Source organism: Aphelocoma coerulescens (genome assembly GCF_041296385.1).
Source record: "Aphelocoma coerulescens isolate FSJ_1873_10779 chromosome W unlocalized genomic scaffold, UR_Acoe_1.0 ChrW_unloc_scaf_1, whole genome shotgun sequence".
NCBI lineage: Eukaryota > Metazoa > Chordata > Aves > Passeriformes > Corvidae > Aphelocoma > Aphelocoma coerulescens.
In genome coordinates, this window is record NW_027184080.1 from 20,357,342 (window position 1) to 20,383,542 (window position 26,201).

The window sequence follows — 26,201 nt, forward strand, 5'->3', positions numbered from 1 at the left end:
ACATGACTAAAACATTTTAATAATATGTTATCTAGCCTGTCAAAAATGAGAGGGGTGTGTGCGTGTGGGTGCCACACATGAAAACCACCCAAACCAAAAGTACAAGCCAAAACAACAGCAATAAAAACCCCAAATAATAACAACAAAAAAAAAATCACTCAATCAAAACCCAGAGATACCTGTTTTGCACAGTTTCTCATTCTTGGCAGCATATATATTTCTTCAAGCTCTTTTTGTCTTTCCTCCTCTTCTATTCGTCGCCGCTGGACTTCTGGAATGATTTCTTCCCAGTTTCTTAAATTTTGTTCTGGTTCCAACTCGATGTCATCTTCATCCATATTTGAAAAGTTAGCCACCTTAGATATTGGAAGATAAGCATTTTCACCAAATCAATACATGCTTTTACTTATACAAAGAGCCAGTAATTAATATATTAGGAAAACTTAGTTCAGAATGGCACATTTTATTTATTTGTATATACACAAAATGTACACATATAAAATCCTTCATGAAGCACTGTCTCTAATGAAAGTATTTTCATATATGAAACACACACCACATACACACGGCTGAATATAAAGATAAGAATATTTTTCTTCTTTTACAAGTTGAGTACTACAAAACCACTATGAAATGCATACCCGATAGCTGCGATGTTTAAATTCCTTCAAAGCAGAGAGCAAGCCTAACTATATGTCAGAGTTAATATGAAAGTATAATAATGTAGAACTAACTAAACATTAATAAATTGTAGAAATCACAGTATATTGCAAATGAATGATTAGCATAAAAATGACTTACTACTCTACTGATCTAAAGAAGTCCCGCCCTGATTTAAACAAAACCAAACAAAATCACGCCAAACCTAAACAACAAAAAGATCCACAAAAACAAAGAAAAAACGCCCCAACCAACAAAAATACCTCACCATCCACAATTGGACTCACTCAATATTTTAATTATTATCCAGTTAAGCATATCTGGCATTCATGTTTACATGGGGGCTGAAAGAAGTTTCTAAAAGTCATCAACTAAGAAATCCAAATGTCATTCTTTGTTTTCAGAAGTACTACAGGTGCTTAACAGCATAAAGCATTAAATTAAAAACAGCTCTCCCCAGTATGCTAACAATTAAATCAAGGACTAATGTATTTGTAAATATCTTTATTATTTTGTTAGCAAAATATATTATGTATTTTACATGCTTGCACTGGCAGTAATTACCCTGTATAGGTGAATAGACATTGCATGCCAAAGAGCTAACTTACTGTTTTACACATTTCACAGAATCACAGAATATGCTGAGTTAGAAGGGACCCACAAGGACCAAAGTCCAACTCCTGGCTCTGCACAGAACACCCCAAGAGTCACACCATGTGCCTGAGAGCATTGTCCAAACACTTCTTGAACTCAGACAGGCTTGGTGCTGTGACCACTTCCCTGGGGAGCCTGTTCCAGTGCCCAAACACCCTCTGGGCGAAGAACCTTTTTCTAATACCCAACTTAAACCTCCCCTGACTTAGCTCCATGCTGTTTCCTCAAGTTCTGTCACTGGTCACCAGGGAGAAGAGATCAGTGCCTGCCCCTCCATGTCCCTTCGTGAGGATGTTGAAGACTGCAATGAGGTCTCCCCTCATTCTCCTCTTCTCCAGGCTGAACAAGCCAAGTGACCTCAGCCGCTCCTTATAAGGCTTCCCCTCAAGGCCCTTCACCATCCTTGTGGCCCTCCTTTGGATGCTCTCTAATAGCTTAATGTCCTTCTTATATTGTGGCACCCAAAACTGCACACAGGACTCGAGGTGAGGCCGCAGCAGTGCAGAGCAGAGCAGGACAATCACCTCCCTTGCCTGGCTGGCGATGCTGGGCCTGATTCCCCCCAGGACATGGTTGGCCCTCCTGGCTGCCAGGGCACTGCTGACTCATATTCAACTTGCCGTCGACCAGGACCCCCAAGGTCCCTTTCCCTGTCACTGCTTTCCAGCCTCTCATTCCCCAGTCTGTCCGTACATCCAGGGTTGCTCCATCCCAAGTGCAGAATCTGGCACTTGCCCTTGTTAAACTTCATATGGTTGGTGATTGCCCATTTCTCTTAATTTGTTGAGGTCTCTCTGCAGGGCCTCTCTGCCTTTGAGGGAGTCATCATCTCCCTATTTTGTATCATCTGCAAATTTACTTAGTATCCCTTCAAGTCCTGCATTCAAGTAATTTATGAAGATGTTGAAGACCACAGGGCCTAAGATGGAGCCCTGTGGAACCCCACTAGTGACAGGTTGCCAGTCTGATGTCACCCCATTCACTATAACCCTTTTTGCCCAACTCATGAGCCAGTTGCTCACCCATCACATGATGTGTGGATGATGTAAGAATGAAGGAAAGATAAATAGGTGAAGAAGAACAAAAAATAGCATTTATAAAGGAAAGTATAATTAAGGAAAGAGGGAGGGAGCAGAGCACTACCTTGAACTGTGAAAGCAACTCATCTCCTACAGTCAGTGGACCTGGTTCATTTTCTCGAGTTTCAGCCCTCTTCAGGATTTCATCTATATCCATTTCCTGAAACAGAAGTTTCTCTTTACAACAAAACAATTCATATGTTTCTCTGTCCATCAAGTGTAGATGCACTGCTCCATTTACCTGAGGCTCCTCTTCTTCCCCTTCAGGTTCTTTAAAAAGTTCCTCAGCACCAAACTTCAAAATTGCTGATAACTCTTCCTTATTAAAAGGTGTTGAGCTGAAATACAGAAAGTTTCAGATAAACACTTTATCTTAGTGAATTGTTTCAATTTACTATAACCATGAGTCAAATTTCCTTTTGTCTTAAATAAAAACTAGTTTTAATATGTAAAAAAAAAAAATATATATATATATATATATATTACATGGACAATTTACTTTGCAGTCTTTACTTGCATAACTCCTTACCACATATTTTTTGCCTTTTAATAACCAAGTGAAATGACTTGCATTTTTACTCAAATAGTCAGGTATACTTAAGCATAAGGTAATATGAAAGAATAAACAAATATACCTGGAGGGAGTAGAGCCTGTATGTAGTACAGTTTTCCCTGTAGTGTCCATTCTCTGAATTACTAAGTGATCTAACACCATCTTTTTCTTGGCTCTTTCAAGAATATCTTCTTCTACTGATGCTTTTGTGACTAGACGATAAATATTAACCTATGCATATTACAAAAAAGGTTTTATTTACCTGCTCACAAATTACCCATGAAAAAATACTCAGATGAAGTTAACAAAAAACCCTTGAGCAACAACAGGGAGAAATATTAGCCATGATTACAAATTTTCTAAATCTTATTGAACTAGTATTGCATATATGAAACCAGTCAATCATGTTATCACAGTCTCTATAGAAATTATTTAAAAAAAAAAATTCTTAGACCTCTCCTCTTTAAACTTCTATGATTAAGCACAAGCATGGCCACAAGGAAATGTTTTATGTCTGATTACTACTTGAAGTATTCTGCAAGAAAGAAACCCAAAGAGAACTACAAAGTATTAAACAAAGCAAAATGAATGCGCCTGAAGTGCAGCAGTTACTTTCTAGAATGATACAATGCCAATGAATGTGAGACAAGTCCGCAACTCTTCTCCTACCCATCCATATACTACAGCTGCCGTGCTATCTCTCTGTATAAGGAGATTTAAAAAAAACATTTAAAAGGCAAATAATGAATATTAACATTTTTAGCAAGTATTAGTTATTTTCAAAATACATGAGGACTGTGATGGGCCGACAGACAGCTTATGGCTAACATAATGAATTCCTCCTTCAGGTTTGGTACTTAAAAGACAAGCACGCGTACCTGTTTCTTCTGTCCAATCCTATGAGCTCTAGCCTGCGCCTGCAGATCATTCTGTGGATTCCAATCAGAATCAAATATAACTACAGTGTCAGCAGATGCTAAGTTTATACCTAATCCTCCAGCTCTGGTAGACAGCAAAAAGCAGAAGTCCTGAAATTATAAAATAAGAAATAGCTTTATATATATTAGCTATAATATCCCTCAAAGAACCAATATGACACTTCTTTATATGCTCTGTGGAGCAGACTATGAACTCATATATTTCTTTAAGTATATAATAAACATTTGTTAGACTTGTAATACAATAAGTTGTTTGTCATGTCTAGAGCCAGTGGATTGCTATTTGAATACAATAGACTATTTCAGTTGGAAGAGACTGACAACGATCATCCAGTCCAACTGCTTGACCACTTCAGGGCTGACCAAAAGTTAAAGCATGTTATTAAGGGCATTGTCCAAATGCCTCTTGAGCACTGACAGGCTTGGGGCATCAAACACCTCTCTAGGAAGCCTGTTCCAGTGCCTGACCACCCTCTCAATAAAGAAATGCTTCCTACTGTCAAGTGTGAACCTCCCCTGCCCCAGCTTTGAACCATTCCCATGCATCCTGTCACTGGATCCCAGGGAAAAGAGCTCAGCACCTCCCTCTCCACTTCCCCTCCCCAGGAAGCTGTAGAGAGCCATGAGGTCACCCCTCAGCTTCCTTTTCTCCAAACTAGACAAACCCAGTGTCCTCAGCCGCTCCTCACAGGACATTCCTTCCAGCCCTTTCACCAGCTTGGTTGCCCTTCTCTGGATGCATTCAAGGACTTTCATATCCTTCTTAAGTTGTGGGGCCCAGAACTGCACACAGTACTCAAGGTAAGGCCACACCAGCACTGAATACAGCAGGATCATCACCTCTTTTGACCAACTGGTTCTACTGTGTTTGATGTCCCCCAGGATGGGGTTTGCCCTCTTGGCTGCCAGGGCTCACTGCTGACTTATACTGAGCCTGCTGCTGACCAGCACCCCCAGATCCCTTCCTGCAGGGCTGCTCTCCAGCCACTCCTCTCCCAACTTATATTTGGGTCCAGCATTACTCCATCCCAGGTACAGAATCTGGCATTTCTTCTTGTCAGCTATCATGCCATTAATGATTGCCCAATGCTCCAACCTATCTAGAACCCTCCCTCTGCAAGGCCTCTTGTCCCTCGAGTCACCAGCCAGATGCAGTCCCATTAAACTAAAACCTTTTGAGCTCTGCCCTTCAGCCAGTTCTTTACCCAGCACACCGTGAACCTTCTCATCCCACAGTTGGACAACTTGTCCAGAAGGACGCTGTGAGGGTCTTACTAAAATCGAGAAAAACTACATCCACTGCCTTCCTTTCATCCACTAGGCAACTGACATTATCATAGAAAGATATTAAATTAGTTAAACAGGACTTTCCCTTGGTGAATCCACATTGACTGTGCCTGATGATTGGATTGTTCTTTAAATGCCTTTCAATAGCACCCAGTATAATCTCTATAATTTTTCCAGGTACTGAGGCTAGACTAACAACACATCTGTAGTTCCCTGGGTGACGCTGAACCGTGCCATAAATCAAATCCCTCCTGATGGGAGAGAATTTTCTAAAAGTCCTTGCAAGGAGTTTCAAAGATAAACCGAGACTTTTCCTTGAGTTTCAATGCTGCCAGATAGTTGTTTATTAAGTCTTATCAGAGGAACAGAGCCACTAGCGTGACCCAGGTACAGCATAGAGCACAGAAAGCAGGAGTGAAGTCTAATTATCAAGACTTACAAGGCCTTTTAAAGATAATTTAACCAATAGTTACTAAAAACGTATATTATTTTCACTTTCCTACCAATTATTCAGTAACACGGGCAGGAACTGCGGAATTCTCTATCCAATCATTCCAAACTACTTTTACTGCAGAACATGGAGTAGTAGAAGAAGAAGAAGGTTTAGAGAACAACAACAATCCTCCATTTTGATATTTTTTACTCTTATCTATTTACTACTAAGAGAAGCCCAAAACCTCTAAATTTTTCACCCTGTGACAATCTTACATAGTAGTCTATCACCTAATTCACACCACTGTATTTTCTAGTTCTTGTCTGATCGTTGGTAATTTTTTCCAAGGTTTGAAGCTAAAACAGTGTTGTTCAGGGGGGTAAGAACCCTTAAAAACAGGCAGAGAAATATTCTCGGCACTCTGGGTTCCTACACCTGGGTCTTCCCTCATGCCGTTTTTGTAAATTGGAATAGCATTGCCTAGCTTCCAGTCAGCAGGGACCTCTCCAGACTCCCAAAACCTTTGGTAGATGATCAAGAGAGGTCCTGCTGTAACATCCTCTAGCTCATTTAGTATTCTGGGATGAATCCCATCAGGCCCCGTGGACTGATGAACATTCAGCTGATACAGCTGGTCCCTCACAATTTCAGTGTCCACAAATGGAAAGTCACTGTTTCCACACTCATGGTCCTCTGACTCAGTGGACCAGGCAGCCCAAGGTCTATAAGTATTACTAAAGACTGAGGCTAAAAACATATTGAATGCCTCCACTTTTTCTTCATCTGTCTTATTCAGGTGATCACCTTCATCTTCAACAAGTATCAGTTCACTGTTTTCTTTAGACCAGCTAGTATTTTTTTATAGGCAGTTAAACACCACGCAGCCACACAATCACTTCTTGCCCACACCCCCAGTGGGACAGGGGAACAAGAAAGGAAGACTAAAAGCAGGGAAACTTGGGGGTCAAGATAAAAATTGTTTAATAAGCAAAGGAGAAGTGGAAAAAGAGAAAGAAAACAAAACAGAGCAAGTGATGCAAATGCAATCTCTCACCACATTCCCATAGGCAGGACTGATGCCCAGCCAATTCCCAAGCAAAAGATGGCTAACCTCCCTAAATCCCTTCCTCTCCTTTTTTTATTGCTGAGCATGTTGTTACATGACATGGAATATCTCTTTAGTTAGTTCAGGCCATCTGCCTGGTTATGTTCCCTCCCAACCTCTTGTGCACCACCCAAACTATTCACTGGAAGAGCAGAGTGAGAAACAGAGAAGGCCTTGATACTATGTAAACAATGCTCAACAACAGCTAACACACTGGTGTGTTATTAGCACTGTTTTCATCACAAATCTAAAACACAGCACCATATGAGCTGCTATGAAGACAATTAACTCCAGTCCAGCCAGACCTTGTATAAGTATAAAGCAAACTGATATCAACTTCTCTTGTGAACAGTTATCGGCTTCTCCATGGTTTAAAGGAAGCAGCACTCTAGAAGATGAACAAAAGCCACTTGGGGAGAAAAAAAACCCAAGCAAAACACTGCCAAAAAATACACTACCACCCCATATTGTTAAAGCCTCATGTGTGCCCAAGTCCATCTGGTTTTTTGTAAAGGAAATGAAAGTATTCTTCTGGGGTCAATGCTCTTCAACATATTCATAAAGAATGTGAAAATAAGATGAGCAATGAGGTGACAGTTTGCAGATGATATGGAGTTATTCAGGGTCAACTACAAAGGACTACAGAAGGATCTTATGAGAAAGGCAATAAAAAACATATGAAACTAAAGATAAATAGGAAATAAATTTGAGTTTTAAGTACAGTCAAAGCTAATAGTGGCCATTACTGCCAAGGAATGAGTCCTTGAAGTTGTAAATATTTCCATGAATACTTTAGCTCAGTATTAGGAAAAAAAAAAAAAAAAAGAAAAAGGGCATCAAATTTATTATTAGGAAAGAAATAGAGAATAAAACAGGTAACAATTTTATTGCTGCACAACTCCATAGTTTGCTTTCGTTCTTGAATACCGCATGAAATTTGGATCCCCCTTCATCTTAAAAACTGTACAGTACAACTACAAGGATTCCAGAAAAAGGAAAATATGTCTGTACTAGAAATTTAAAACAGAACTAACTTCTGTATTTAAAAAATATCTGAAGTTTATGTTATGAAATGAAGTCCTTCCTCCTCAACCATAGCAGAAACATAAGCTCAGCAGCAACTGACAAATGCTATGCTTCTATTACTGAAAAACCCTGTCAGTATAGGACAAAAGACCTAAGATTATCAAAGGTATGGAATGGCTTCCATAATAGGAAACCTAAATAAACCAGGAATCTTAAGTGGTAAACAAACAATGGTTAGAAACCAGTTCTTCAGTTTCTTCCACAGCAAGAAAATAAGAGGCAAAAAATGAAGATAACAGAAGCCAGATTTAAAGCTATTCAAGATATTTTTTCTTTATGCAAGGATATACACAACTTAATTCTGCCCACTGCCTAAGTAAGTATTTGATGTCAAAAACTTGTGTTAAAGTTCAGTGCTCCTATAAAAATTGAAGGATTAAATTGTACACAACAAAATAAATAAATTCTTCAGTTTCTAAACAGCACTTAAAATTACTTTGTTAAAGAGCACTGACAAAAATCTAAAAATATAACTATGTGGTTATATTAGTTATAAACATCATTTTCATAAATTCTGTGTTTCCTATTTAACCTCCTCTTAGCTTTTTAAAGTTTTTCTGGTTGGTTGGTTGGTTTTGGGGATTTTTTTTTGTTGCATGGGTTGTAAACCTTATAGTCTCTGCAACAGCAATGGAATTTCAACCTAATATATCCCTCACTTTATTCTATCTTCAGTTTTTGTGCGATATTTGTTATATTTCCTAGAGGAAAAAAAATAAAGCTGAGTAGATTAAAAAAACAACCACCCACTTATACCATACCTCTGAGCCTTCTGCATTAAAATGATCCAATGCTTGTTTCCTCAATTCCCCTTTTATTGATCCATCAAGTCTCTAAAGAGATTGAATGATACAGTTAAAAAGGAACTCCTACTATAGTCTATTCAGAGCAACTTGAATTCTCAATTGCCAAATCAATTGGGGGGGGGGGGGGAGGAATAAGAATAATGTAACACTTCCAATTAATCAGTTTAATTTCAAAATACTATTAAGCATATAGTAATCACTAGTCTTCTACTGTACAGAAAAATTAAACTTTCATAAATCTTTCTACAAAAAGGACACTTTTTTAAAAGATAAAATGGTAAAAATCAAGGCTTCTTGGCTACTACCAGCAAAATTCTTACCTGAAAGGGAAACTGACGATACTTCAAATACTCTGCTAGGATATCTAGCATCCTCACCATCTGAGAGAAAATCAGTACTCTGTTGCCACGTTCTCGTAGACGAATCAGTAGCTTGTCAAGAAGGATTAGTTTTCCACTGCTACGTATTAAATGCTACAAGACAAGAAAGTGTGTATCGCAAAGTAAGTTCACCTCAACACTAACATACACTGCAGATGGTTAGACATTCATTAACCAAACAGGAAAGTTTTATAAGCATTTAGTCAGTGCTGATCTTGTAAAAACTCTTTATAAAAGCTTTAAGTGCTCTAACTGAAATCAACAGGGGTACCGACTAGCGTGTTTTTCAAATAAATGCATTTCTCAGCTCTGGCTCATAAAACAGCATCTTAACATTTCATTAAAACGTTAAGCACATATACCGTGCTATGAGTTAGAGCAGTTACAGTGTAGACTCAAATTCTCTTCTACCAAATAAACAACAACAACGAGACTACTTGACTCCCTTAGCACTACTTGCTCCTCACTTTCTGTCTTTTGAACAGACCTAAGCATTATTACTTGATCCTTTAAGTATTTTTAAAGAATGCCTAATCAGTCAAGTTTTTCTGGCACGATAAAAGTGAGTGGAATCCTGTTAGTAGAAGTCAACATGCTTTAGCTGGGTTACGATGTTCAACCTTCTCAGCTCCAGTCGAAAAAACTAGAACAGAAACTCAGGTGGCATGCTGAATTTAATGTTGAAATCATTAGGCCTCTAGCTGAAGAGGCTCAGGATAGAATTTTGGGGAATAAAAAATTGGGAGTTAGGTGCTTTTATTCTTTATGCCAGAAATGAGAAGGATGTATCATTCATAATTAGAGCTAACAAAGCTTATTCAGATGAGCCAAGGAAATCATTGTTACAAGTATGCAATTATTAGCAATAATGGCTGAATGGTTCTGATGAGATTAATTATAAATTTAAGTATTTAGAGTATGCCAAGTCGCAAACATCCTTTAGCTTTGATAAGCATTTGATAATATAAAATAGTTTGTGCAGTGACAACTTGTGATTTCAATCAAGTAGTTTTGGGAAAGTTTCTACATTATAAACTTCAAAGTTTACAGAAAAAACCCTTGATCTTTCAAAACATTTATGGTGTTATAAACTGCATCAATTATAACAGCCCTTTTATTTGTTGCTGTGGTTCTCAACAGTTTTAGTACAAAGATTAGTTAACCTTTACAAAAAACCCAAACTATAAACCCACAACACAATCACAGACAAGCTATAATTGCTTTCATTTAGAACAACAAAACAACCAGACTAAGCTTAAGGAGATTCAGTAGATTACTTTCTGCTATCACATGGACTGTTGGTGTACCACTGCCAGTCACATACATTTGCATTTATATTCAATTTACCTGTTTATTTAACTGCTTTATTTTAATCTGGGTTTAAAATAGGTCTTCAGTTTATTTAGTCTGAAAATGCACAGACTATTCCAAACTATTTCCTTTTTATTTTGATCATAATTCAAGCCAAGGATATTTTATTTAGTATTGATCTTTCTATTATTCAGTTCCAGTTAAGAAACAAACAGAAAGGCAATCAGTTCATTTACCTGTAAAACCCAGGATGCACATTTGATAGAGAACTTGGTCTTTCTTAACATAATTTAATAAGAACAAATAAATTGACAGAACACTATAAAATTATTGCATGCATATTACAGATGTAAAATCACTTAAATTTTTTTTTAAAAAAAGGTATTACCTGTAAGGCCTCCTGTTTATTATAGAATTCATTATCATCTGGTGGTTTAATGAGGTAGCAATGGTTGCAGCACTTCTTGAGTTCCATCATAATGTTCAAAAAGCCCGAGGTACTGCCTTTTGAACCTTTACTCAGGGCTTTATAATTCCTGGTTAAAATCCACCTATGATACAGAATGTGCACAATGGAAATAATTACTAACCATTTGTGGAAATATGAAGGATGTAAGCTCTCAAAATATCAGTTAAAATTGCACTATGAAAACTATTACACTTCAGTAATTTTTATATAGAGACGTCATTAAAAAAACGGGAATTAAAAAGTGTCATTACTTACTTGTAATATTGCTTCTGCAATGCACTCATTTCCATCCTCAAAATTTGTTCAACTTTAGCAGGTAAAGACTTTTCTACATCTTTTTTAACTCTTCTGAGTAAAAATGGTTCAAGTTCTTTGTGAAGACTTGCATAACCAAACTCTCTCCCTTTGCCATGCTCCTCTTCAAAATCTTCCCAGGAAGAAAACCTTCAGCATAGAAAGAATAAAGGTAAAATAATGACATACCATGAACAGAGACACACAAAGACCATAAATATACCATGTGCACAAACACAAATGGACTTCTTCACTAGTCCTCTCTCTTTTATTAAATAAGTTTCTGAATCTGCATCGCACAAGAAAGTCCAAATATTTTGTCTGCAAATAGGAGAACGGAAATTAACAAACTTTTGTAGAATGAAAATTCAAAACAAACTCCTGAATTTTAATTTCTTCAGTGAAAACACAACATTTTACTTTTCTGCATGGAAACACAGGTAGAAGGATATAGAAAGTCCATTATATTTCTCAAGAGCAGCATGAAAAAGTAGTTGTAGAGCTGGAGGAAGTGCAAGAGAACAGACCACATACCTTTTGCAGATTGTATGGACTAGCTGAAATGTGATTAGCCTCTGGTATGTGCTAATAGACTAAGAGAATGCACTTTGTGATCAAATGAAGAATAGGTGCCAGACAACAAACTTAGTGGCTGTGGTGTAAGGTTCTGAAGAAGTCAATGGAATGCATAGCACCGAAATTAATTGGAGCTACAGTGCTTTGTATTTACAAGATATTTGAAAGGAACATGTGCTCTTATTTATTCAAAATATAAACAGAGGTCAGTATAGAATAACATCAACATAGTAAACCTATTCAATGCAAATTGTAAGGGCAAATTGGCTGCCTGAATCATAGAATCATGGAATGTCCTGAGTTGGAAGAGACCCACAAAGATTATCAAAGTCCTACTCCTGGCCTTGCACAGGACTACCCCAAGAATCACACCATGTGCCTGAATGAATTACTGGATATTGGACATTGTGGTATAATCTTGTTTTCATTCATGGTACTAACACAGAAAAGATTACATCCTCAGCCCCATTCTATTTCCCACAGCAAATCCATATGATTTTCCTTTTAAATTAAGATGAAGCATGTTTCCAAGGTTCTGAGCCACACATCAATCCATCCTTTCTCTGGACTGCCAAAACAGAAAAAGTGGCAGCTGCTACCAAAACAATTTATCCAGAGCAGCATGAAAAATATGTGCATCTATTTTATAAAAAATATTAAAACTATTTAACAATGTAATTCTTTATTGATTCTCCAATCACTACAATACTTGACCATAAGAAACTTGACCACAAAAAAAAAAAAAACCAAAACCAACAACCTCCCCCCCCCCAACACCAACAACCCCCCCCCCCCCCCATCACATTCCTTACTTTTCTGGCATGATGAAGTGCAGCAAAGACCAAAGCTCTTTAAGGGAGTTTTGCAGAGGGGTTCCAGTAATAAGAAGACGATGATTAGACTTAAAGTCTATTAAAGTCTTGTACAGAAGGGAATCATCATTTTTTAAACGATGAGCTTCATCAACTCCTATAAATACCCAATTCAGACCACCAAGGAATGACTTCAAGAAATTGGGGGGAGGGGAAGACATTATACAAGTTAATATATTATGTAATGTCTGACATTTTACATGAGGTTATATATACACCATCACTCCTTTTATTTTAATAAAAAAAGGACACCTATATGTTTTTAGTATTAATTAGGGGTTTTATGTTTGCTAGATTCAACAAAAGGCTCTGCAGGCATCCCAAAATTAAAAAGAAAGTATAAACCAAGTTTATACTTAGTGGGAGGAAGAAGACAAAAAGCTGATCTATACATTTTCAATTGACAAAAAACCCCTAACAAAAATTCACTATTGACTCTGTTCTTTTCAGCATGTACAAACAGATGAAATAGAAAGTCAACAAGCAGAACTTTTTTATTATAATTATCATATGCTGTTAGGATTAACAATAACTTTATATGCTACCATCATGAAGAGAGTAGTAATATAAACATATGTAATACTACACACACAAATACAAAGAAAAAACATGAGATTTCAGAGATGTGAATAACAGGTGTTTGGAGCTATGGCCTGGTTTGTTTTTTCAGTTCCTGGATGACTGTCTAACAGGAAAGTAGAGATTTTGAGATGCGAAGAAATTACTAAAGCAATGTTGTTGCCAGATGAAGAATTGTTTGCAGCTGGTGGATTAATACAATGCTTATTCTTCAAAAAACAGTGGCCAATGGAACCACACAATGCTTATTCTGTAGGAAGAAGAGCTGGAAAGCAACCAGCCCAGTTGTACCAAATTTTACTAGGTCACCAGGTGGTCAGGTATGACAGAGAGCCCCAGAACAGAACACATGCATAAAGGGAAGGGAACATATGTTAATGACTTTGGGGAAATGATTATCATATGTATGCTTCTTCTGGGAAAAGCTATAAATATATATGTAAAACATAGCATATAAACAGGAACTTTCCTGTACTTAGCATGTATTTCAGAGGAGATATCCCCTCACGCATTCAGGCAAATAAAGAATGCCTGCTTCTTCATGCTACATTGGTGTTAAGGAGTTTTATTTTTATGGATTTTTGGTAACAATGTGAAGCACAAGCAAACTGAAGAAAAATAAGTTTTACCCACTTGATATGTGGGTTAAGGAAGGGGGCAGAAAGTCTAACCACACATACATAAAATCTAAAAGTGCTTAAAGAAAACGACCTTCATACTTCCAAGAGTAAAGCTGTCATACTCCCCCCATCCCTTTAACAGCCCAGAACCCAAATATGTGCCAACTCTAAAGGAATTTTACATTCTACAAATGATTTGTATCTCCCTGAAGAAGTGTCATTACCTTATCCTTCAGCAAAATTTCATAAGTTGTTAGAAGTATATTAAATTTTAATCGCTTGGTCTGTGGATGCATCCACTCATGAGTTCTTATCTACAAGAAGAATCAAGCAAACTATAAGCTGGAGAAAAATGGTCTTATTGATCAGGATGACTTCAGGTACTATAGCAATATAGATGTTAAGTGACATACAAGAATCTGATCATGAACAAGGAACATAACACATAAAGCTTTTTTCTTAAAGTTATTAAACAGTGATGGTGGGGTGTTTGTTAGTTTTTGTTTGGTTGGGGTTTTTTGTGGATTTCTGTGTGTGTTTTGGGTTGTTTGGGTTTGGTTTTTTTTTGTTTTTCAACTTTAATGGATAAGGTTCCTTATATTCCTCCTTTTGGGAAACAAATTATGTCTGTTTGGCTTAAATGTTTATTTTATGCACCTAAATAATTGCATGACAAAAGACAATTTATTTTCAAATGCAAGGTTGCATTTTAAATCTTTTATTATTAAGCAAGAATGAAATTTTTCACATTCATTCATATCAGATCAAAATTTATGCTTTTAATTTGCATTTTAACTACATGCAATGTTTCAAATAATTATTTGCTCATTCCTAACCAAAATATTGGAGATTAGCATAAGACAGGAGCATGAAGTGAGCCTTATTTACCACTAATATTTCCAACGATACAAAGAAATACTCACCATATTTCTGCTAGTTATATCTCCTAAGTAAACCACAGCATTCATCTGAGGAGCCCAAGTTTGAATCTCTCTTTGCCAAGATGTCAAGGTAGAAAGCGGCACGACTAGCAAGAAAGGCCCATACAGTTGATGTTCGTGAAACAGGTAGTTCAGAAAAGAAATCGTTTGTATTGTTTTACCCAGACCCATTTCATCTGCAAGAATACAACTATTCCCTCTAAAAAACAAACAAACAAACAAACAAACAAACAAAATTTATAAATGCTTTCAAGTTAAAACCAGAAAGACTAATTTAAAACTACTTACTTGCACCATGAGTGGGCAAGCCAGTTCAGTCCATTTAACTGATAATCTCTTAACTCTAAACCTTCATGTCCTCCAATATAAGATGGTTGCTTCTTTAGTGCAACAAACCTCGGCCTCTGTTTTAGAATCTGTCAAAAGCAAATTGAGCATCAGTCCTACTACTAAGCAAAGTTACCAAAATGTCTTCTTACAGAAACAAAGTAGCAGTGGGATTCTGTTTGGTCACCAAGTCTAGTCTTTATTCATGACAAACATCTAGGCCATATAACAATATCCACCCATTTGCAAGCTAAAATTAGTTTGCTGATCTAAATTCCACAACAGAAGTGACAAGAACTCATTCACAAAGGTTACTTTTAAAACAAATTAAAGTAATAATTCCATCTTTGAATGGCAGTAAAATAAGTAGAAGCAAATACAGAATCATAGAATGGGTTGGGTTGGAAGGGACCTTAAAGAACATCTAGTTCCAACCTCCCTGCCATGGGCAGGAACACCAAAGTCTATTCTTAATAGTAATACTTCCTATGCATATAAATATAGCTATCGCTATTACTGTTCTGGACAGCATTCAAAAATATTTTATAATATGCATTTTTGAATGCATAGAATAGATCAGCTTTTAAAAAAATTATTGCAACTGTATAAATCCATTGAAATTACACACTCACCTTACACTCCTTAAATGGAGTAGTCTTGGATTGGTTTCTGCTAAAATACTCATCAATACACGTCTGAAATTTTTTGGCGATGAGAGCACCATCTTCCCAGCTACATTCTGAATAAGGCAGACCTTGCCACTTGCAATAGTAATCTGGATAACCAGCTGCTGATTTCTGATTTGAATGAGCTGCAGAAATGCATCAGAGATACGAGATCAATATTTTCTTTCTGTATTTTAAGAAAGCACTCATTTTAGGTGATAAGACAACATGAACTAGTTTCACAGCAAAGACAGTATGATAATTTTTCATCAAAGATTTGGTTTTGCCTTAAGCTGCTAGGGATATTAATAATCTAAATTTCTTAACTATAAATTCAACATGCAAGCAATAAACTTGTAATATTCTCAACACTGTTTTCCATCTGGAAGTTTGTCACGTACCAATTATCCTCTCCACTATTTGATACTGTTTATGTAGATCATCTGTAAGTTCCTGCTGGCAGTTATAATATTCCACATCTTCTGGAGAAGCATTTTTCAGCCTGAAACGGGAATTTATTTGCAGCACTTACTACATTGTGCAGTTCTAAAACTAAGAAAATCTGACAATTTTAAAGCTCTGAATGTAAGCACCATAGGAATGCTGCTTAGAGAGCTTCTTTGGAGAAGCTACAACTCTGGAATTCCTGCTATAAAACTGTTGCATCTGGCCTAGGTACTTTATCATTGATGACTGAGGAAGCTTATCAAGAGAAATTACTATCAGCTACATCTTGCACAAGTCATGCAGATGATTTACAATATCTGTTCTCAATACAGTTAGTGTAGTTCACATGGCATTTTCACAGAACAGCACAGATGGCTCACTATAAGAATCTATCTTATGAGTCACTAAAAATTCCACCACTGTTAATAGATTGTATTAAACATACTAATAAACTGGAATACCATAACATAGCACTAAAATGTAAGGAATTTTTTCATTTCTTGGTTCTGAGGCTTTGACAGAAGTTTGAGCCAAGAAAACTAAATGCTGTAATGTTTTGAGTGCTTTAGCCATTTCTGATTTTTTTAATCTCTGCAGCAATTCCCAAAGAACTCTGACCAAAATACAATCAATGACAAAATTAGTAAAAGATTTAAAACCAAACCAGAAAACTCACCACCCATCTTGTTAAAACTTCATTTATAACAGACATATTAAAATCTAGGTGCAGAAGCTGCTTCCTTAAAGCCCTGATTTTACAAGATGTGTGAGTATCGTCACTTGCTCAAGTCAAGTCAAGTCGGTGTGCTCAGAATCCTACAGGATCATAAGGTGTTAGGAAAGCTTCAACTTTAAAGCTTTTGTCTTCCTGTTGTGTACAGGCACTTAAAAACATCTATATTGTTACAAAAATATGCAACATGGAAATAGTTATAAAAATACTCACCAGCGTTTTGTTTCCTGATCTTTTTTCTTATAGTTGTCCAGTTTCTTCATTCCTTTAACATTTTGTTGCTTCAGTGTTTCCTCAGTTTCCCATGTATTATGGATGTGTGACCAGCCTTTCCATTTAATAAGATATTGTAATTCTCCTGGCTCCTTTGACTTTTCAAACCCAGTATTTGGGTCACCATCTGCCTCAACTGCATAGATGGTGGTTGCAGCACCAGTGGCTAATAAAGAAATCACACCATAAGGCTCAATGCACTGCTATAAATTAACCAGTAAAAAAACACACTGCAGAAAGCAATTTGTGATGGTCTTATATGAAGATGCAACTTGATTAATTATATCTACAATGCTTATGTCACTCTTCTTATTTGAAGAATTATGATGTAGCTATATTAACACATGCACAAGTATACCAACAAGATTTAAAAAAAGCAACCAAAAACCACTGCATCTAACCTATAGTAAGTATTTATTCTCATGAGAATTTTCTTAGCATTCCTAGTCTTTCTAATGATCCTGAGAGAATGCTCCAATAACAATGCTTGCTGTCATCTTTGCTATGTCCTTCTCATCTCTGAGAATATAACAGATATTGGGAATTGTCCTTAATCAGCCTTGAGACTTCAATAGCTTATTATTCAATTATTACTATGGATGCCATAAATAAAATTTACAGAATCAAAGAATGGTTGAGGTTGGATGGGACTTCTGGAGGTCATTGGTCCACCTCTATGCTCAAACAAGGTCACCTAGAACCAGTTGCCCAAGACCATGTCCAGATAGCTTCTGAATATCCCCAAGGAGGGAAACTCCACCACGTCTCTGGACGACTCCAACATGCAAACTGGTAACAACAGATGAGTAGAAGGATGAGGTACTCAACAACTTTTTTGCCTCAGTCAAGGCAGGAACTGAGGAGGCAAAGTCTCTCCCACTGTAAGTGAAGATCAGGTTCGAGACCACCTGAGGAATCTGAACATAAATAAGTCTCAATGACCTGATGAGATGCATCCCAGAGTCCTGAGGGAATCGGCTGATGTAGTTGCCAAGCCACTCTCCATGATATTCAAAAAATCATGGTAGTTGGGTAAAGTCCCAGGTGACTGGAAAAAGGGAAACCGCACCCATCTTTAAAAAGGGTAGAAAGGAGGACCCTGGAAACTACCGACCTGTCAGCCTCACCTCTGTGCCTGGGAAGATCATGGAACAGATCCTCCTGGAAACTGCTAAGGCACATGGAGGACAAGGAGGTGATTTGGGACAGCCAGCACGGCTTCACAAAGGGCAAGTCCTACCTGACCAACCTAGTGGCCTTCTATGATGGAGTGACTCCATCAGGGGACAAGAAAAGGGCTACATATGTCATTTATCTGGACTTCTGTAAAGCCTTTGACACGGTCCCCCACAACATCCTTCTCTCTAAATTGGTGGCCTATTTCATGGATAAGGAATTGGCTCCATGTCCAGATGGAGATCAGTGACGAGTGGTGTCTCTCGAGGGTCCATATTAGGACCAATGTTATTTAATATCTTTATCAATGACATAGATGAAGTGATTGAGTGCACCCTCAGCAAGTTTGCAGACAACACCAAGCTGAGTGGTGCAGTTGACACACCTGAAGGGTGGGATGCCATCCAGAGGGACCTGGACAAGCTCAAGAATTGGGCCCATGGGAGCCTCACGAGGTTCAACAAGGCCAAGTGCAAGGTCTGGCACCTGGGTTGAGGCAATCCCTGATATCAATACAGGCTGGGGGATGAAGGGATTGAGAGCAGCCCTGTGGAGAAGGACTTGGGAGTACTGGTAGATAAAAGGCTGGACATGAGCCAGCAATGTGCTCTCAGAGCCCAAAAAGCCAACTGTATCCTGGGCAGCATCAAAAGAAGCATGGCCAACAGGTCAAGGGAGGTGATTCTGCCCCTCTACTCCCCGCTGGTGATACCCCACCTGGAGTACTGCGTCCAGTTCTGGAGTCCTCAGAACAAGAAATACATGGATCTGTTGGAGCATGTCCAGAAGAGGGTCATGAAAATGATCAGAGGGCTGGAGCACCTCTCCCATGACGACAGGCTGAGAGAGTTGGGGTTGTTCAGCATGGAGAAGACTCCACCCTATTGTGGTCTTTCAATACTTAAAGGGGACTTATAAAAAAGATGGGGACAAACTTTTTAGTAGGGCATTCTGCTTTTGGCTGGGATAGAATTAATTTTCTTTATAGTAGCCAGTATGGGGCTATGTTTTGAATTTGTGATAAGAAACAGTGTTGATATATCCAGGGATGTTTTAGTTATTGCTGAGCAGGGCTTACACAGAGTCAAGGCCTTTGCTGCTTCTCACACCACCCCACCAGGGAGTAGGCTGGGGGTGCACAAGAAGTTGGGAGAGGTGGTTTGTCTTCCCAAGTAACCATTATGCATGATGGGCCCCTGCTTTCCTAGAGGTGGCTGAACACCTGCCTGCCAATGGAAAGTAGTGAATGAATTGCTTGTTTTGCTTTGCTTATGCGTGCAGTTTTTGCTTTCCCTATTAAACTGCCTTTATCCCAACCCATGAATTTTTTCACCTTTTTTATTTTTCTGATACTCTCCCCCATCCCACAGGGGAAAGTGAGTGAGCAGCTGTGTGGGGCTTAGTTGCATAGGGCCTGTTGCCATAGGACAAGGGGTAATGGTTTTAAACTAAAAGAAGGGAGATTTAGACTAGATAGAAGGAAGAAATTTTTTATGATGAGGGTGGTGAAACACTGGCACGGGTTGCCCAAAGCGGTGGTGGATGCCCCATCCCTGGAAACATCCAAGGTCAAGTTGAACGGGGCTCTGAGCAACCTGATCTAGTTGAAGATGTCCCTGCTCATTGCAGGGGGATTGGAATAGATGAACTTTGAAGGTCTTCCAACCCAAACCATTCTATGATTCTATGACATTTGCTTTCCTCCAGTCCTGAGGCACTTCTCCCAGTTGCCATGATCAAAAATTATTGAGAGTGGCCCTGCAGTGACATCTGCCAGCTCCCTCAGTACTCATGGGTACATTCCATCAGGGCCCATGGACTTATGTATGTCCAGTTTGCCTAAGTATTCCCTGACCAGATCATCTTCCACCAAGGGTACATATTCCTTGCTCCAGATTTCCCTCCCCAATATCGGGGACCAGGGATTCCTGAAGACCAGTCTTGATAGTAAAGACTGAGATGAAAAAAGCATTCAGTACCTCAGCCTTTTCCATGTCCTGTGTTATCAGGACCCTGCCCCATTCAGTAGTATGTCCATATTTTCCTTAGTCTTCCTTTTGTCACCTATAAAGAGGCCTTTGTTGCTGTCTTTGACAACCCTTGCCAGATTCAATTCCAAGCGGACTTTGGCTTTCCTAACTGTGTCTCTGCATGCTTCTATAGTGTCTCTGTATTCCACCTTCCATATACCTGCTCTTTGGTTTTGAGTTTTGCCAAGAGCTCCTTGTTTATCTATGCAGGCCTACTGGCAATTTTGCCTGACTTCCTGCTCTTTGTGATGGGCTGCTCTTGAACTATATCTCCCTAAACTCATTTTACTACTTCCCCCCCACCCCCCATCTTCAGAATCTTATGTGGGGTAATTTTTAATTAAATACAGTCAGTATTACAGCTGAAGCACACTAGCAGCAAGAAACAGACTCATTTCTGTGAGGAGAGCTAAATAAGGAAGTGGACCTAACCAGATGCAGGGGACAGATATAGAAACAGAGCATTGCAATAGTAAAAGGCATGCAAAATATAAGAAGCCTAGCCCAAAAGGCTTTTAACACTGCATTAGAGTAAGGGGCTAGAGTAAGAATACACTGGAAAAAAAAGAAGCAACACACGAGCAGGACACTGCATCTCACCAGCTGCTGGAAATATGAAACCCCTAGCATCATCCATAACATTACTTTTAGAACTGCACATGCAAGCACACCACTGAAATTTTATATTCCACCATCCATTGCACTGTATTGGGACTATTTGAAAATAAATAACCGAAATCACAATCTCAATGGTTCAGCCTTCCTAACATCATCCTTCATCATTCAGGATACTGGTTAGCTCTCGTATTCATTCCATTTTTTCTTCACCCTCCTGTATAGAGTTTATACCTATCAAATATCAATAAACTGTACAAATAGTGATGTAACAGTATGCTATGCATTTAAGCGATATGGAGCTATATTCCACTTCATTTTTTCTCTTTCACAGAATCACAGAATAAGCTGAGTTGGAAGGGACCCACAAGGATCATCGAGTCCAACTCCTGGCCCACCCCCAAGAGTCACACCATGTGCCTGAGAGTATTGTCCAAATGCTTCTTGAGTTCTGTCAGGCTTGGTTCTATGACCACTTCTCTAGTTACTTAAGCTCTTCTATGTTTTATTTTATAAGGCTTACAAAAGAAACATCCTTATGAGTAGGAAAAACAAAATAAGATTACTTCCTGGTACTTTAAAACTTCTTTACAAACATCACAGGTTACCTACAGCCGAGAACAATTGCTGTTGGCATTGCACCACAATGCAGTGCAACATCTTAAGAACACTGATAACAAAATTACCTCCTTTTCGGCCAATTCGACTATCCATAAACTTCTCTATAGTTTCAAATTCATCTTCTTCAGGCTGTGGGACATCTTCTCCACAAACTTCCAACAAGTCGTCAGAATCTGTCTTGGTTTCTTCAGCTTCTTTGTAACTAACATTGACTGTTGCCTGGCGACGAGATCCTCTCTTGTCATAGTCATCATCATCTGACGAATCAAGCTGCCTCTTTTTCTGTCCTGCAATCTTTTTGCCACTTTTTGGCTCAATTCTTGAAGGCAATAAGATACAACACAACAGTGGAGTTTCAACACAGACAACTACAAGCCTTCTGTATTTGTTTCTGAATACGTGTATTTCATGACTGCTCAGTTACACCAATTTCAGTTGGAGCAGACAGGAAAGAGGTATTCAACACAAATCACTGGTATGATAACATCTTTTGTAGATTAAAAAAAGTCTTCAAGTTCTGTAATAAATATTAATGTTTTCATTTGCCTGTATAGTAGTACAATACTTGATTCCAAATTAGAAATAGTACCAGAGTAGCTAAAATGCAAGACCTTCTTACCTGCTTGGAAGTTTACGGCTTTTGACTTTGTTTTCTGGCTCATAGTCAGATTCACTATCTTCACAACTGCTTCTCTCTCTATCTTCCTCTGATTCAGAATCAGAACTAGTTCCTGATACTGACCCTGACCCAGACATTTGCCAGTCTTCACTGTACATATTGAGAAACAAAATAGTAACTCACGTTAGTTTTCGGGGGGGGGGGTTGTTTTGTTTTTAAATCAAGCATTCACCACAGGCTTGCTGCTTTAATTTCAACATTCTTCACGGAAACAAAAATGTTATAATACTAATTTCAGCTAGAATGATGGAAAATTATCATGGATGGCTAACAGGTAAAAATACCAAATGGCTTCAAAGGGAATTGAATTCTATTATCAAGAGACAGATGTAAAGAACAAATCAAACCAAAAATATGGATTTCTGTATAAAATGCAGATTTAATAATTGATTTATTTTGACATGAATAAACCTGACATCCTTAATAACTTTAGTTGGAAAGATACATATTTACTGGAACTTACCTAGGCTCGTCATAAAAACCATAACATTATATTTTGCAGAATCCAAAATTCTCTAATAGCTATAGCCCCTGTGCCTCATGGGAATAATTAGCAACTTCAGCACAGGAACAAAAAATAATACAGAATCAGACTGGGAAACACACAGAAAGACTTCAACCATGACAATCAGAGGCACTGGCTCCCAAAAGCCCCCACTAAGCTTCCAATTCAGTGCTTAACACTCATGCAAGATATTATGAGCAAGCCACTTGTGACTCCCAGTGGCCGTATCTCTGTTCTCCTGCTTAGCTGAGATATTCTACTTTGCAAGAGGAAAGATGTACCCACTGATCAACAGTATCTTACCTCAGACTCTGTTTGTACAGAGAAATTTAATCTTAATTGCTTGGCTGGGGGTGGAAGAAAATCTGGCATGCATTTTTGAAAGGTTGCTAAATCTTTATACTACTATCTACTACCAGGCTTAGGGGGTCTTTGACCAAGATGATCAAATAGTACTAATGTCCTTCAAAAGTGAAATACTACTCAAAGACCTTTTCATTCCATTTCAGATCAGGAACCCTAAGAATCAGGGCTTTGACACTTCTTTCAATTAAATATGCAGTGGTCCTCAAATTACATTTTCATTGTGGTCAATACATCTGTGTGTCTTGGAAATACTATAGAATCATCTGTTTCCTTAAAAGATTTTTTTCTGTAAGCTGTAAATTAAAAAACACCCAAACAACAACCTCTCCCTCCAATAAAAGCAGAAAAAAACCCCACCCCAAACCAACCAACTCCCCCACCCCTATGTAAATACACAACTTGTATTTATTTGGAGATATATAGACAACATATAGAACACCACGCTCTTTACGGCTTGGATGCTGTACTAAGTTTATATATAGAAATCAGCTCTGCATGTCAGATAACAGCTGCAAACATACTTGTTCAAAATAGGTATAAATCAAAATTGAAGCACTGGATATATGGGGTTATTTGGTTACTAGTTTATAAACTATCTTTCCTGTAACAGATTATGTTGTTAGGTTTAATCACATTCTTAAGTAACAAAAGACAGAATGACAATTCACTCGAGAAGTACTATTTTGCATAACAGGCTCTTTTTGCCCCCCCCCCCACCATTTCTTGAAGATATTATATTGACAACCCTGAATATTGAGATGACTAAATTCTTGAAGATATTATATTGACAACCCTGAATATTGAGATGACTAAATTAACTGAAGAAGAGGAATGAAAAAACAATTCAATTTCTATACACTGTTCATTAAAAAAATACAAAACAACACAACAACAACCAAACAAAAACCACAAAATCACAAACAAAAACACCCCTCCCCTGCACACAAGAGGTCACTACCAATGAGAAGGTATAACCTTTTTCACAAACTATTTCATTTACAGCTTAAAATGAGCTAAATTTCAACTTAGGTTTATTGACTAGCCAAAGATGGTTTATTACTGTCAAACCTGTAATAATTGGGGGGAAAAGGTTGCCTCTAAAGTGTTTCAAAATTTGGCATTAACTATGGGATTCCAATTCAAATTTTATCTGAGACAACTTAATTAAGTAATTTCCTATTTCTTCAATAATTTTCAGAGAGGACCTTCAGCTCAAAAACATGCCACAAATAAGACTATTTTAAAAATAAAAAGTGCTGATGAATGTTTTTCAATAACACTGTAGGTAATACAGTCTCTTTTGCTCAGAAATGAATAGTGATATCATAGAATTATAGAATAATTTATGTTGGAAAAGACCTTTAATATCTATATATATTCCTTTGAGAGTATTTATTTTAACATATTTCAGAATGTTAATCAAAATTGAGAAGCGCAAGACTGTATTTCAGGTGCAGAGAAATTAAGACTGGCTAATTATAAGCATTATGTAGCCATAACAAAAAATTATTTATGAAAAACATCTTACTCTCTATGATTTTTCTTCTTGGCTTCACTGGAAGAGTCATCTGCAGAATCTTCACTGTTCGATGGATCCTGCAGATGAAAAAAAGAATATACACAATTCAGTACCACAAAAAGAATGAAGTATTTTTAGTATTAAAAAGATAATTCAGCTCCCACTTTCAAACTGAAATCCTATTCTTCGTGTCTTATCCTCTTCACCCCCCTCAGTGTACCCACTGATATTGAATAAGATCAGGATTGTTATTGATTTCATATTTCTCCATCTACAAACATACCATGTCAGCAGAACTCTAGAAACCACTACAAAAAAACTCTTTTAAAATATAATCATTGTGCCTACATATCGGCAGTTTAGACTGCTGCAAGTTAATAAACCAAGATGAAGGTTCTATCAAAAGCCTCATAAAACATCTTGCCCTTTGAGAGCTGTCTCACCTTTCATATACTCTCACATTTAAATACCACTAAGAAAATTGTTAGAATAGCATGTATGTTTCTTCTCTCTCCACTCCCAAACAAAAAAACTTAATAAATTGATGAACCCTCTTAAAATTATTTTCCTAAAACCAATCTCATAGAGATTAAATTTAAATCATTTTTACCCTGAAAAAGTCTTCAAGAAAAGAGTATTTAGCAAGACCTATAAACTAATATTTTAACTATATATAATTAACTCCTGTGTCCAGTTTTAATGATGAGCAGCAAGATCTGACTAAAAAAGAGACACACAGTAATGTTGACTTGCAATTACAATGCTTTTTTTTTAATAATGAAGGAAATATGAAAGTCTGCTTTCAAATAAATTCTAATTCACAGTCACTAGAGTCCTTAAAAGATATTCATACTGAAGAAAGTCAATTTTTGTTGAGCCTATGGCTTAGGTTTTAAAAATCTCTAAAATTGAAGTATGGTTCTTAAAAGACAAGAATTCTTTTATAACTGTTACAAAAGTTGCAAAAATCTAGCTTTCTACTCCACAGTGTTTTTGAAAACTTCAGCAGCTACCTTTATATAGAAACAATAGTGGAAAAATATTTTAGTATTTTTAACTGTCTTTATGGAACTCAGAAGGAAGAAATACAATGAAATTTAATACAACGTGACTTGAAAAAATTGTCCATCCATCACAGAATATCTAGCTAAAGATATCAATCTAAACTGCTATCATTATTTTGACACAACTCACCTGAAAACATGCAACTAAATATTCCCCCCATGTTTCCTTATAAACGTGTCAGTTATTCGAACATTACTTTTATAGAATAATACCAGATTTGTTAAACACAGAGAACAGAACTTGGCTCTACATAAATTTATTCTAACATATGGGGTAATGAGAAATGCATTTTTACATTTTATTTACTAACTTATATGTTATTCACCTCTTCTGAACCACTGTCTGATGAGGCTGCCTTCTGTTGTTGTTGCTTCTTGAGCACTGCTGATCTCTGCACAGCAAGTATACTTGGACTGGACTTCCAAAACTGAATTGGAATTCAGATACAAGAGTCATTTAAACCTATTGAAACTTTGCAGTTTACCACATACTTACTTTTCTTAAGCTGAGCAGCATCACTACTAAGATGAATCTCAA

General features: G+C 37.5%; 1 protein-coding gene across 2 annotated transcripts in view; it reads right to left on the reverse strand.

Moving 5' to 3' along the window:
- Positions 1-24,672, reverse strand: part of LOC138102696 (chromodomain-helicase-DNA-binding protein 1-like) — a 56,354-nt gene extending 31,682 nt beyond the window's left edge. Inside the window, exons 1-19 of one of the 2 annotated variants that reach the window (XM_069000425.1) lie at positions 24,609-24,672; positions 22,150-22,299; positions 21,596-21,849; positions 17,029-17,254; positions 16,037-16,137; positions 15,603-15,781; positions 14,932-15,059; positions 14,626-14,842; positions 13,927-14,016; positions 12,444-12,634; positions 11,017-11,205; positions 10,681-10,843; positions 8,922-9,074; positions 8,557-8,628; positions 3,825-3,974; positions 3,029-3,177; positions 2,635-2,731; positions 2,458-2,553; positions 180-356 (exon numbers count right to left, since the gene is read on the reverse strand). In XM_069000425.1, the coding sequence (XP_068856526.1) occupies positions 180-356; positions 2,458-2,553; positions 2,635-2,731; positions 3,029-3,177; positions 3,825-3,974; positions 8,557-8,628; positions 8,922-9,074; positions 10,681-10,843; positions 11,017-11,205; positions 12,444-12,634; positions 13,927-14,016; positions 14,626-14,842; positions 14,932-15,059; positions 15,603-15,781; positions 16,037-16,137; positions 17,029-17,254; positions 21,596-21,849; positions 22,150-22,286 (2,769 nt within the window). In that variant the 5' untranslated portion in view covers positions 22,287-22,299; positions 24,609-24,672. Of the gene's footprint in view, positions 1-179; positions 357-2,457; positions 2,554-2,634; positions 2,732-3,028; positions 3,178-3,824; positions 3,975-8,556; positions 8,629-8,921; positions 9,075-10,680; positions 10,844-11,016; positions 11,206-12,443; positions 12,635-13,926; positions 14,017-14,625; positions 14,843-14,931; positions 15,060-15,602; positions 15,782-16,036; positions 16,138-17,028; positions 17,255-21,595; positions 21,850-22,149; positions 23,438-24,608 lie in introns of those variants that run through there. The other variant, XM_069000424.1, reaches the window with a different exon arrangement.
- Between the last annotated feature and the right edge of the window lie 1,529 nt (positions 24,673-26,201).